This window comes from Pseudorasbora parva, chromosome 18 (assembly GCF_024679245.1).
Source record: "Pseudorasbora parva isolate DD20220531a chromosome 18, ASM2467924v1, whole genome shotgun sequence".
Taxonomy (NCBI): Eukaryota; Metazoa; Chordata; class Actinopteri; order Cypriniformes; family Gobionidae; genus Pseudorasbora; species Pseudorasbora parva.
In genome coordinates this window covers 4,259,275-4,272,629 of record NC_090189.1, presented here as the reverse complement: position 1 = coordinate 4,272,629, position 13,355 = coordinate 4,259,275, and the positions used below count along the sequence as shown (strand labels likewise).

Here is a 13,355-nt window from a genome sequence, read left to right as displayed (position 1 = left end):
TCTCGAAAGGGAACTCAGTGTGGTTTCTTCCCAGACTTTTTTTCTTTCCATGTTTATGAATAACAAAACAGCACAACTTTTTAACATTAGGTTTAATTTAGTACTGAAAAGTACCTTGAACCATTTTATTGATGATCATAGTAATTATCTACATCAATATTCATAATTAATGGTTAGGTTGGGTTTAGGGCTGCCCCCAAATAGTCGACTAAACGTTAGTCGATATGAAGAGGGCTTGGTCGAATACATTTTCATTAGGTGGTTAGTCGGGGAAAAAAATCCCGTGAAAAAATTATGCAATCAGGGGCTGTGCAGTCATGCCCGTTTCACACATACTCCGTCTGCAGTGCGTGTGTGGTGCGTATTTTTTTTCCGTACCCATGTTAACGGGTTACAGCTTTCAAACTGCACGCGGATGCGGTCCTGCAGCAGTGCGACGATCGTTTTCGTACCGAGTCTATTTTGTGATGCTGTTTTTTTATAAAGCCTATTGTAAGTTTCTAATTTAAAATGTTTGTGATTTTTGGCTATAACCTATGTTTAAATGTTTTGACACTTGTGTGAGCTAAATCTAAAGTACTAGGCTATATAAATATGAATTTAATAAAATGTTGTTTAAATGAAGGCTAGTACGTTATCCTGACTTCTATGAAAGAGTAAACAAAGAGAATTGCAATTCTGACGAGCCATGTTCAGTAACAACTTTTGGATTTTAAATAAAAAATAATGAATAAATGCTGTTTGTGGTATGCAACAGCGGATCAGTTGCGGACTACAAACGCAGCATAGGCCTATGTGAAAGCACAACAGGGCGTGCGGATCCTGTACCGCTTACACAACGCAACACGCACTGCAGACGGAGTATGACATGACATTAAAGGAACGATCGGTCAACGAGACCTCGCGCCTCGCGGTATACCAAAGCGCACTTGTGGGAGAGGTGTCTGGCTGATGCTAATAATTATGTCAGGAAAAAAGTCCAGGGATCATTTTGAAAAGTCGAAGGACGACCCTAAAAAGGCTCTTTGCAAACTCTGCAGGCAAACATTTGCCTATCACGCGTCAACATCGAATATGTCTTATAATTTAAAACATGTAAGTAGTAACATTTCCTTATAGTGTTTCTGTTTGCTATCTGTTAGGCTATATAGAAAAACGAGTATTTTTATAACGGGTAGGCTATAAAAATAAATAAATACATATTTTTATTTATTCGTTTTTATAAAATGCAGAAGTTGTTTTTTAATTCTGTAAGAAAAATTAGTCTGATGTTTCCAACTTGTTGTTTCAGTTCAAGACTCATCCGTCGTCTTAATGGTAGTTTGCGGCTTTGCTCTGATATTTTTGATCTGTATTAGTGTTTTTTAAATTATTTGTTCTCCATTTTGTCTTAAATATAGTTGTTCTAAACAATTTAATCAAACACTTGTTGGCTGTTGATTTGTTTGCCGCCTTCTTTTTTTTATTCTTAGTTTTTCCGTTGTGCGATGTGCCATGTGCATTTATTAAATTGTTCGTTTTTGTTCATTTTCCTTTTGAACAATATAAAAAGTATATACATTTTCCACTGTATTTTTATACCAAACAGCGTTTTAGCTACAGTACTTGTTTTGTACTAGGCCTAAGTTATAATACGTTTATTTAATTTATTGTAAAGAACTAATTTTAGTTTATTTTATTCAAAACTGTTTTTTTTTTTTTTTTTGGGACATGTAACTGTTACAGTTAGCATTTTTGATAATAAATTATTAAAATGCACAGGCAGTCTGATTGCTGTTTTTAATGTTATTTTTAGCCTATAACGTTCGGGCCACTGATTTTTGTGTCCGTAAGCGCTGTAGGCTATACTTTAAACGCTTTACTATTCTGTTTTAAGCACTTCATTTTTATTTTGAATGCGCTAATATCATGCTTTAGCATTTTCTGTCATAAGGAAGTGTTAAACTTCAACTTGGACTATACCTTTCCTTGTATATACGCAAGTTTTTATAATAATATCATAAATTAATGATTATTCGACTAATCGCTAAAATGCAGGAGTGTTAGTCGACTAGGAATATCTTTAGTCGGGGACAGCCCTAGTTGGGTTGGGTTAAAGTAGGCGACATTCACTCATTTCACTGAACAGCATTTATTTGAACAACAAATTTACAAAAGCATGTAATTGAACAACATATTTATAAAGTACAGTCTTATTAATGGGTTGAACTTTGAATTACTAAATTTAATTAAATGAACACTACATTTTTTTTTATAGACATTGTCTAAAATAACAGTTGCAGGTCTCTCATCTCATTAAACATTCTCCAATCATGGTTTGAAGATTGAACCATAACATCATAAGATTCCGATTGGCCCAGAGAAATGTCAGTTATAAGAATTATCCAATAATGTTTTGCATGTCTAGTTTACAGAACCCCCCCCCCCCCCCCCCCCCCCAAAAAAAACCTCTTCGGTTCTACGTGATTTACGTAAATGACCCAATTGACCAAGAAAACGCCGATCAGCGACAAGATTGCAGGTCTGTTATAGGGTCATGGCACTGGCAGATCTCTCCTGCTCTGCAAAAGCAAGACAACTCTCTGTGGGTGATCTTTCCAGAGGTTTGTGCAACAACTTGGTGTATCTTCATTGTACCCCTCACAACTGGGAGCTTACTTGGTACAGATTCATCATATCTGGTCACATCCTCCTCTGGAATCCAGAAGTTATCTATTGCTGAGCTGTTCTCCTTGAGAGCCCTGTAAAGTTCCTCTGGGGTCTGGATGTCTCTACCCATATTCACCAATGCATCAGCAGTACGTTTCATGGCTCCTCCAACTCCATCAGGGGCCCCTTTCCCATGGGATTTTTCAGAGAAATTCCATGTGACTTCATCAAATCCCCAAAGGAAAGGAACTGTGCTCAGAAGATGAAAGTTATTTTTATTTCGGTACTGTCACTGGGCCATCACTTAAGAAGTGAACTTTTTTTAAACGAAAAACGTCTGGGAACTGAGGAAACAAGTTGCTCAAGTTTAGGAATAGGAATGTTGTCCCATTCTTGTCTAACAGAGGCTTCTAGTTGATCAACTGTCTTAGTTCTTCTTTGTCACATCTTCCTTTTTATGATGCGCCAAATTTTTTCTCTGGGTGAAAGATCTGGAATGCAGGCTTGCCATTTCAGTACCCGTATCTTTCTTTTACACTGCCATGATTTTGTAATTGATGCAGCATGTGGTCTGGCATTGTCATGTAGGAAAATGCAAGGTCTTCCTTGAAAGAGATAACGTCTGGATGGGAGCATATGTTGTTCTAGAACTTGGATATACCTTTCAGAATTTATGGTGCCTTTCCAGATGTGTAAGCTGCCCATGCCACACATTCATGCAACCCCATACCATCAGAGATGCAGCTTCTGAACTGAGCACTGATAACAACTTGGGTTGTCCTTGTCCTCTTTAGTCCGGATGACAGTGTCCAAGTTTTCCTATAGGAACTTCAAATTTTGATTCGTCTAGCCACAGAGCAGTTTTCCTCTTTGCCATAGTCAATTTTTTAATGACCCTTGGCCCAGAAAAAACGCCTGCGCTTCTGTTTAGATATGGCTTGTTTTTTGACCTATGGAGTTTTAGGCGGCAATGGCGAATGGCACTGTGGATTGTGTTCACCGACCATGTTTTCTGGAAGTATTCCTGAGCCCATGTTGTGATTGCATCGCATACAGGAATTATACTGTAATGGAAGTGCCGTCTAAGGGCCCAAAGATCACAGGCATCCAGTATTGTTTTCTGGTCTTGACCCCTATGCGCAGAGATTGTTCCAGATTTTCTGAATCTTTTATGATATTAGGTACTGTAGATGGTAACTTCAAACTCCTTGAAATTTTTCTCTGAGAAACTCCTTTCTGATATTGCTGCACTATTTTTCACCACAGCATTGGGGGAATTGGTGATCCTCTGCCAATCTTGACTTCTAAGAGACACTGCCACTGTGAGAGGCTCTTTTTTTATACCCATGTTGGTGCCATACCCACATATCATGTTGCCAATTGACCTAATAAGTTGCAAATTGGTCCTCCAGCTGTTCCATATATGTACATTTAACTTTTCCGGCCTCTTATTACTACCTGTCTGAACTTTTTTGGAATTTGTAGCTCTTATGAAATCCAAAATGAGCCAATATTTGGCATGACTTTTCACATTTTATATGCTATCAATATTGTATTGTGAATAAAATATAGATATTTTATAGAAGTTTGAGATTTGTAAGTTATTGCATTCTTTTTTGTCACAATTTGTACAGTGTCCCAACTTTTTTGGAATCAGGTTTTTAATTTGTATGTTAATATTTTGATTCTAGACACGATGGACTTGATAGAGGACAAACAGCATCGGCTTCACAAACCTCATCAATTTATAAAAGAAGATAGAAACATCAGTTCCCAAACTGAGAAGAATTCCACACCAGAACGATCTGGAAAACCTGGAGTCAAAGGATCTCTTACCTGCTCTGAGTGTGGAAAGAGTTTCACACATAAAACCATTAAAAGACACATGAGGATTCACACTGGAGAAAAACCTTATACATGCTCTCAGTGTGGAAGGAGTTTCATAGACGCATCAGACCTTAAGAGACACATGAGGATTCACACTGGAGAAAAACCTTATACATGCTCTCAGTGTGGAAGGAGTTTTTCTCACAAAGGACACTTGAAAAGGCACCTACAGATTCACACTGGAGAGAAGCCTCATACATGCACTCAGTGTGGAAAGCATTTCAGTCTCAAAGGAAACTTAGATGAGCACATGAGAATTCACACTGGAGAGAAACCGTTCACATGCTCTCAGTGTGGAAAGAGTTTTAGTCAGAAAAAGGTTCTCAACAATCATCTGCGCCGTCACGCTGGAGTGAAATCATTCAGCTGTGATCAGTGTGATAAAACATTTCTTTTGGCATCAGGCTTAAGTAGACACCTTGTAGTTCATGCTACTGTAAAGCCTCACTTTTGTTCTGTTTGTGGAAAGAGTTTTTCACATTTGGATGCTTTACAACTGCATGACCGTACTCATACTGGTGTGAAACCTTATATGTGCTTTGACTGTGGGAAGACCTTCACTAGATCAAACGAATTGAAATCACACCAGAGAGTTCACACTGGAGAGAAACCATACAAGTGCTCACACTGTGGAAAGAGTTTCTCTCTGGCCGGACACATGAAAATACATGAGAGAGTTCATACTGGAGAGAAGCCGTACCAGTGCTCTTCATGTGGGAAGAGTTTCACTTCATCTGACAAATTAAAGCGACACCAGAGAATTCACACTGGAGAGAAACCATACAAGTGCTCACACTGTGGAAAGAGTTTCTCTGTGTCAGAACACCTGAAAATCCATGAGAGGGTTCATACTGGAGAGAAGCCGTACCAGTGCTCTACATGTGGGAGAAGTTTCTCTATATTATCAACCCTAAAAGATCATGAGAGACTTCACACTGGAGAGAAGCCATACCAGTGCTCTTCATGTGGGAAGAGTTTTGCTCAATCAGCCGCATTGAGAGAGCATAAGAAAGTTCACACCGGAGAGAAACCATACAAGTGTTCACACTGTGGAAAGAGTTTCTCTTATTTAGGAACCATGAAAAGGCATGAGAGAGGTCATACTGGAGAGAAGCTGCACCAGTGCTCTTCATGTGGGAAACGTTTCACCCAATCATCTAGTCTACAGGTTCATAAGAAAAAACGATGTCATCTAGATGAGCAAAAGCAAACAAAAATTGAGCAAAAAAGCTCCACCTCTAAGTGTCTGAGAACAAGACTTTCTTGAATTTAAATCACTGCGAGACTCTGAAAATTCATGAGCTGTTCTGTGCTGTTTAAAGCCTAAAGAATTAGTTCACTTCAAAAGGAAAATTTACTTACATTTTACTTGCCCACCATCTCATCCGAGATGTTGATGTCTTTCTTCAGTGGAACAGAAAGTATGTTTTTTTTTTTTTTGAGGAAATCATTACAGAATTTTTCTTCATTTAATAGTTTTTAGTTGCAACCAAAATGTTGAGGGTCCAAATCAATGCAATTTCAGAGGTTCTGCATAATCCCAGATGAATAGGGTCTTATCTAGCCAAACCATCTGCCATTTTCAAACAAAAATGTATATACTTTTTTAACCTAGATTGTTCACTTTGTGCTGCTCTGCACTCGCCAATAATTGTGCAATCTCGTCGAAAACATCACTAGATGTAAGCAGATCTACCTCTCCAGTGTTTACAAAGTGCACATGCGAAGACAAGTACAAATGGCCTTTAGCAAAAAAAAAGGTAAAACAACGATGACGGACGATGTTGATGATTAAGTGTAAAAAAAAAGATTTAAAAAAAAATTAAGTGTAAAAAGGTTTAAAAAAGATGAAGTGTAAAAAAAGATGATAATAAAAAACATCACCTGCAACTCAATTTGGCAAAGACTGAGCTGTTCGTTTTCCCTGCTAATCCAACCATACAACACTATTTTACCGTCCAGCTAGGAGATTACCCCTTCAGGGTCGTTTCGAAATCTTTGAGTAATCTTTGATGTCCTTTAAAGACCACATCTCAAAGACAGCTCTGTCATGCAGGTTTGCGTTGCATAACATCAGGAAAATCAGATCGTTCCTTACAGAACATGCAACACAGCTTCTTGTCCAAGCCCTGGTAATTTCTAGACTTGACTATTGCAATGCGCTTCTGGCTGGACTTCCAACTTGTGCAATCAAACCGCTGCAAATTATCCAGAACACTGAGGCATGCCTTGTATTCAATGAGCCCAAAATGGCTCATGTCACACCTCTTTTCATCTCTTTGCATTGGCTACCAATTGCTGCCCAGATCAAATTCAAAGCTCTGACTCTTGCTTATGGATTTCCACAAGCTCAGCACCCGCATACTTCGACTCACTCCTACGAGTCTACTCCCCCACCAGAAGCCTTCGCCCAGCTAACGAGCGAAGGCTTGTGGTACTATCACAGAGAGGCATGAAATCTCTCTCCAGAACATTTTCTTTCATTGTTCCTGGTTGGTGCTCTTCCGTCCTCCATACGCACGACAGAATCACTCGCTTCATTCAAAAGACAGGTAAAAACGTATCTCTTCCGTGAGCACTTAATCTTATCATAAATAAATAAATAAATAAAAATAATTAAAAAAAAACTCTTACTCCTCTTTCTTTTTTCTTCTTCCCTTTTTCTGGTTTTTGCTACTCTTAGTAGTATACAAATCTTGGTATTTAGGGCACTTTTTGCGTTTCTTTGCCTCTTCTTGACGGATCGCTTCCTGTACTTCTGAGTTGTAAGTCGCTTTGGATAAAAGTGTCTGCTAAATGCATAAATGTAAATGTAAAAATCTAAGTGTTTTTTGGTAAAGGGTGTTCGTATTCATGGGACTTCTGTCTACATCTAGTGAGACATTTCCAACGTGATTGCACAATCACTGGTGGCCGCAGAGCAGCTTAAGATGAGCAATTTAGGATACTTTTTTTGTTTTTTTAAATGCCCGATGGTTTGGCTAGATAAGACCCTATTCCTCGCATGGGATAGGGCAGAGTCTCTAAAGCCCTTCCTTTGAAACTGCATTGATTAGGACTTCCGGCAACCGCAAGCAAGGCCGCTCTTCTTTACCTCCAACAAAACCAGCGGTTTTTGTTCAAGTTTTTATTTTTTAACCTGCAATTTAGACTAGTCTTTTTTCGTCAACGATATTGCATGTTTATATAGCATTAGTCACAATGTAGGCTACGCAGTGACTGTGATGCACTCTGAAATAAATGCATGCAAAAACATCATACTTAAGTTCTCAAAAAAAAAAAAAAAAAATGAATAGCCTTGTAAAAATTACTATCGTTTTAACTTGTTGGAAAAGGTGATGTTTGCTAGAAGGATTGAGTGAACGATCTGTAAGCAATGTATCTTCGGTTGTATTTTGTATTACAAAATAATATTAACATTTGTCATTAGACACACTGTTTAGTATTGTAGGGTACTTGGAGTTTCCAATTGTTACTGTACTAGGATCTTGCGTTATCTAGACGATGCTGTCTCTAAGAAAATTTCAATTTAATCAGAAATTGTTTGAACAGTCAATAAGTGGATAAATCACTACTTACTGCTTGCAAGAATATAGTTGTAATTGCCCCTTTCTTCAGTTTAAGACGCTGAGCGAAGCTTGCTTGAAATGGGCCGAACAAACAAACGATTTTGAATTAAATTGTTGTGGTATCCGATTATAATAAACATCAGCCATGACTGTTGACATTTTTTTTATCTGTGGGAAGGATATGAAAAGTCCTCAAGTCCCCTACACAGCCTGGAACATAACACAGAACATAACATTTGTGTCCATGAGAGCTTCCGTTTTTGCTATCCTCGAGTGTTGCTTGTTTACCTGCAGTCCTGATGTGTCAGCTCCATCAATTCCTCCTGACAATGAACATGTTCGGACATATGCAAATGTTGGGGGCGTACATATCGATGATCCCCAGCGATTGCGTCACAGGTGACGTTATGTTGAGAATCACTTATTTTTCTGTGGTGTTTTTCATGCACAAGATTTACATAACAAGTAGGAGGTAATATTGTTTGAGACTCACAGTATTTGATGTCCATGTACTGAACTCTTATTGGTTAACTATGGCAAGGTTAATTCAATGTTTCATTCTAGGGCATCTTTCCAATGTATGGGTTTGTCCATATTTGGCCAAAATTATGAGATCAGAAAAGCTAGCAGAGAAGTACATTCCAGAAGAACAACCATCTCTGCAGCACTCCTACAATCAGGCCTGAATGGGAGAGTGGCCAGACGGAAGCTGCTCCTCAGTAAAAGGCCAGCTGGAGTTTGCCAAAAGGCACCTAAAGGACTCTCAGACCACAAGAAACAAAATTCTCTTGTTCTGATTAACTAATTTTAGGTACAAATATTAAACTCTTTGGCCTGAATGATGAGCATCATGTCTGGAGAAAGTCATCACCTGGCCAACATCCATCCTGATCGAGCTTGAGAGGTCCTGCAAAGAACAGTGAGAGAAACTGCCCAAAAACAGGTGTTCTCTATCCAGTTCTTATGCTCACTTTTCCACCGATGGTGTTTTCGGCGATAGACGGGTCAGCATAGGCACCAAGATTGCTCTGCAGCACCATACACAACAAACTGTTACACTGTGTATTCTGACACCTTTCTATCAGAACCAGCATAAACTTCTTGATCAATATCCAGTAGCTCGTCTAACTGATTGGACCACAAGGCTAGCCTTTGCTCCCCACCTGCATTAATGAGCCTTGGCCGCCCATGATGACCTTGTCACCAGTTCGCCACTGTTCCTTCTTTGGAGGACTTTTAATAGATACTGACCACTGCAGACCGGATACACCCCACAAGAGCTGCAGTTTGAAGATTTTGAAAAATACTATGTACAGTATTTAGTGATACAAATAACTAGATGGGTACGTTTTCATTTATCTGAATTTTAAACTATTCATTCGTCTGTTTTGCTCACATTCACATCTTTAATTGATGTCTGTTTACGGTAATCAACCCTTAAAATTCACTTAAACTATGAATAATCAAGAGTGATTGTAAGTGTGACGATCATCTGCTAAATGAGCCACAGCGATCACAATTCACACCTTCAGTCAGTAAAGCCGCTTACAGAGCTGTTCATGAGAGTTTAAATGCTGGAAATATGCCCATCTTCCCACAGGAAAAGAAGAAGCAAACAGGAGGAATTACTCCTGAAGAAACTACTGACATACTGTTGTAAAGATGAAGTTTGAGGGAGAATCCTGCAGAATAAAAGATGAAGAGACAGAGGAACAAATAGGTTGGTGTTTTCCTTCATTCCCTTAAATGACTGGTGAGGAACATAAAAGGTTTAGTACTGCAGTCCAGAGTTAATTTATGCATGTTTTAATGTGATCCCATTCATAGAGATTATTTGATGGATGCTGAGGCTTTTTAGGTCGGTTAGAATCTGTGATCTCTGACACAACTTGTTTTCTGCCTTCTATGGCAGCGATACGTTTTGTTTTCACCAACTTGCCACCTGTGGTGTTGAAATACTATTGGGTAAATTGGCGGCTTGTGTTATCCAATGTTGGCAACTATTTTCCAAGGAAAGTAGCTAAAGCCTTTCCTTGGAAAATAGTCGCTAAATGTCGCTAGATGACGTAATGCGTCAATCAGCATATCCGTGACGTCACCACACCGTCCTTGCTTTCTGCCTGCCGAATGTTTTTTCTCCTAATCTGTGCTCTCTTGCTGTATTTAAAAATAATATAATAGCCACGTTTTCATTTCCTATACCTTTTAGACATTAGAAGGAGTATGATGTATTGAATTACAAAATGATTATATGAGAGTAAAATCTGAGTTGAGAAACTGGATGAAGTAAAGCTCTGTGATGGTAATATAAGTAATAAGCACAAGAAAAGAATGGAACTCATAACGGTTCAAACTAATTTCTTTAAAAATAAAAACAAAGGAAGCAGAAATCTTTGGCAACCCTGTGTGCTTGTGTAGCTCGCTAATTCACGTCTGTCAGCTGCTGTGTGTGTTCAGCGGCATCCGCTGCAACTCCTCAGCCATTCACTGAACAGGGTAGATGCAGAGGAGTGACAGCAGGGAGAAAACAAGACCTCGTGCTCGCAGGACAGTGCTGGCGACATTTGTAAAGTAGCTGACATTTGTCCAAAAAGTCGCTAGATTTGTCGCTAGTTGCTTTTTTGTAAAAAAAAAAGTTGCTAGAGGGGTCTGAAAAGTCGCTAAATATAGCGACAAAGTCGCTAAGTTGGCAACACTGGTGGTATCGCACAGACCAAAACAAAAACAGACATTTCCATACGGAACGCACATTTCAAAGTAGAATAACTCGCTGTAGAGTTGTTTCCTACATATCTGCAAGAATTTAATGGTATTTTTATGTTTTAGTAAAGTGAAAAACTTAGAGCATCTTTAAAAGAAAAAAAAAGAAAAAAAATTCCTAATAGTGACAAATCTTTCTTGTTGTTCCTATTTCTTCTTTTTTTAAATTTTACCATTTGTACATGTTTATTTTAGACCTGATGGAAGTGAATGAAGACAAACAGCATCAGTTTCAAAAACCTCAGCATTTCAAAGATGAAGATGGAAACGCAGTTATTCAACAAACTGAAAAGTGTTTCATGCAAAAACGAGCTGGAAAAACTGGAGTAAAAGAATCTTTTTTTACCTGCTCTCAGTGTGGAAAAAGTTTCATTAAGAAAAGAAACCTTAACAGACACATGAGGATTCACACTGGAGAGAAACCGTTCACATGCTCTCAGTGTGGAAAGAGTTTCACTCAGAAAGGTCATCTCAAAGATCATCTGCGCTATCACTCTGGAGTGAGAGCATTCAGCTGCGATCAGTGTGAGAAAACATTTTTTGTCAAGTCAAACTTAAGTAGACACCTTGCAGTTCATGTTGCTGTGAAGCCTCACTTTTGTTCTTTTTGTGGAAAGACTTTTTCAGTACAACAGAGTTTAAAAGAGCATGAGCGTATTCATACTGGTGTTAATCTTTGTGTGTGCTTAGACTGTGGGAAGACCTTCAGTAAATGTAACCAATTAAAATCACACCAGAGAGTTCACACTGGAGAGAAACCGTACAAGTGCTCACACTGTGGAAAGAGTTTCTCTAAGGCCGAATACCTGAAAATACACGAGAGAGTTCATACTGGAGAGAAGCCGTACCAGTGCTCTTCATGTGGGAAGAGTTTCACTTCATCCAACAATTTAAAACAACACCAGAGAATTCACACTGGAGAGAAACCGTATGAATGCTCTTCATGTGGGAAGAGTTTCACCCAATCATCATCCTTGAAAGAGCACAAGAAAGTTCACACTGGAGAGAAACCGTACAAGTGTTCAGACTGTGGAAAGAGTTTCTCTCTGTCAGGAAACCTGAAAACACACAAGAGAGTTCATACTGGAGAGAAGCCGTACCCGTGCTCTTCATGTGGGAAGAGTTTCACCCGATCATATCATCTAAAAACTCATGAGAAAAAACATTGCCTGAAGTGAGCAAAGTTCACATTAAACCCATGATGTACAAATAATTTGAAGTTCAGATTGTTTTAATACAGAGATTTAAAGGAAGTATATGTAAGATTGTAGCCAACTAGTACTGCAATCACTTCCAAATTAATGTAGAGCAGTGTATCCCCCTCTCCCTGACTCGAGGTTGCCAGATTGGCTGCAGGAACGTTTGTAGATCTACAGCTGTGGTTTACTAGAGCCGAGCTGGCAACCCGGATGCTGAAACACTACTGACTTCATGATTGATCGATAGGTAGAGGGCGGAGCTTCAGGCCAAAACACATGTCAACATCAACATCAGTTGAGGGCTGTAACAACTTCTTTTAAATGACAATATCCTGGCCGGACTACTGTTGTCAGTGATATATGTATTTGAAATTAACATGATTTCTTAATGTCTAGTGGCATTGAATCTGGCGACAGTTTGGTCAAGCATTGCCCTTTTCTTTTCTCAACCGCTGTAACGTGATTATAATGATATGATTGAGCTTTACTGAACTTCAAACACTTGTTTTGCATTAAAATATTTATTTTCTTTGCTTAATGTCTACTCTGGGTTCATCTTTTGCTGTCATTGCATTTTTTTTATTGCGTGATATAAAGTAGCAATTGCGAGATATAAACAAATGGCCTTTTCCTCATAAATTGACTTTATCTATGGGGTAAGAATTGTTGCATTATTCCTAACAAATAGATGGTTATACAAAAATAAATGTAAAAAGATTCACAAAAATGAAATAAATCAAATAAATAGAATGAGATCCACAAATTATGCAGGAGTTTCACAAAAGTGAACTACATTCCCAAATAAATACAATGACATTTTTGAATATAAAAAAAATATCCACACATTTTTATGCCACAAACACACAACTCTGCCTTGCATTCATTTTTGAATCGCTTCCTGTGCATTTGTTGATGGCTTCCTCTGCATTGGTGGATCTCCTCTTGCACAATTGTAAACCGCAGCACAGTGCGTGGATTTTGAAACATTTCTAGCGTCTAGGCTCACACAAATCCACAAATAGGTAGACTCCACCCACCGTCTACTTAAGCCAATCAGAAAACGGCCATATTGTGCTGAGCAATCGTAGCATGTTTAAATTCTAAGTAATGACTTTATGTAATTTCAGTTCATATCGCCATTAATGAAACTAGAAGATTAATGTAAATGTGTATATCAAAATGAAAGAGTTTTAAATTGTTCTTTCTTCATTAGGCCGGAGACACACTGCAAGCGTGGTGTGAACGTGGCGTTTCTGTTGCGTGTTATCCGCGGGGCGGCTGCCTGGCATTT

At 38.6% G+C, this 13,355-nt stretch overlaps 2 protein-coding genes across 3 annotated transcripts in view; both read left to right on the top strand.

The window, feature by feature from the left end:
- The window catches only part of LOC137046468 (zinc finger protein 135-like), a 46,319-nt gene extending 37,177 nt beyond the window's left edge, over positions 1-9,142 (top strand). The window contains exons 7-8 of one of the 2 annotated variants that reach the window (XM_067423696.1): positions 4,533-4,877; positions 4,962-9,142. In XM_067423696.1, coding sequence (XP_067279797.1) covers positions 4,533-4,877; positions 4,962-5,803 — 1,187 coding nt within the window. In that variant the 3' untranslated portion in view covers positions 5,804-9,142. Of the gene's footprint in view, positions 1-4,340 lie in introns of both variants that reach the window. The other variant, XM_067423697.1, reaches the window with a different exon arrangement.
- Positions 1-13,355, top strand: part of LOC137046471 (zinc finger protein 850-like) — a 41,339-nt gene that overhangs the window by 9,059 nt on the left and 18,925 nt on the right. Inside the window, exons 2-3 of the mRNA XM_067423712.1 lie at positions 9,706-9,825; positions 11,061-11,967. Of these exons, the coding sequence (XP_067279813.1) occupies positions 9,768-9,825; positions 11,061-11,967 (965 nt within the window). The 5' untranslated portion in view covers positions 9,706-9,767. The remainder of the gene's footprint in view (positions 1-9,705; positions 9,826-11,060; positions 11,968-13,355) is intronic.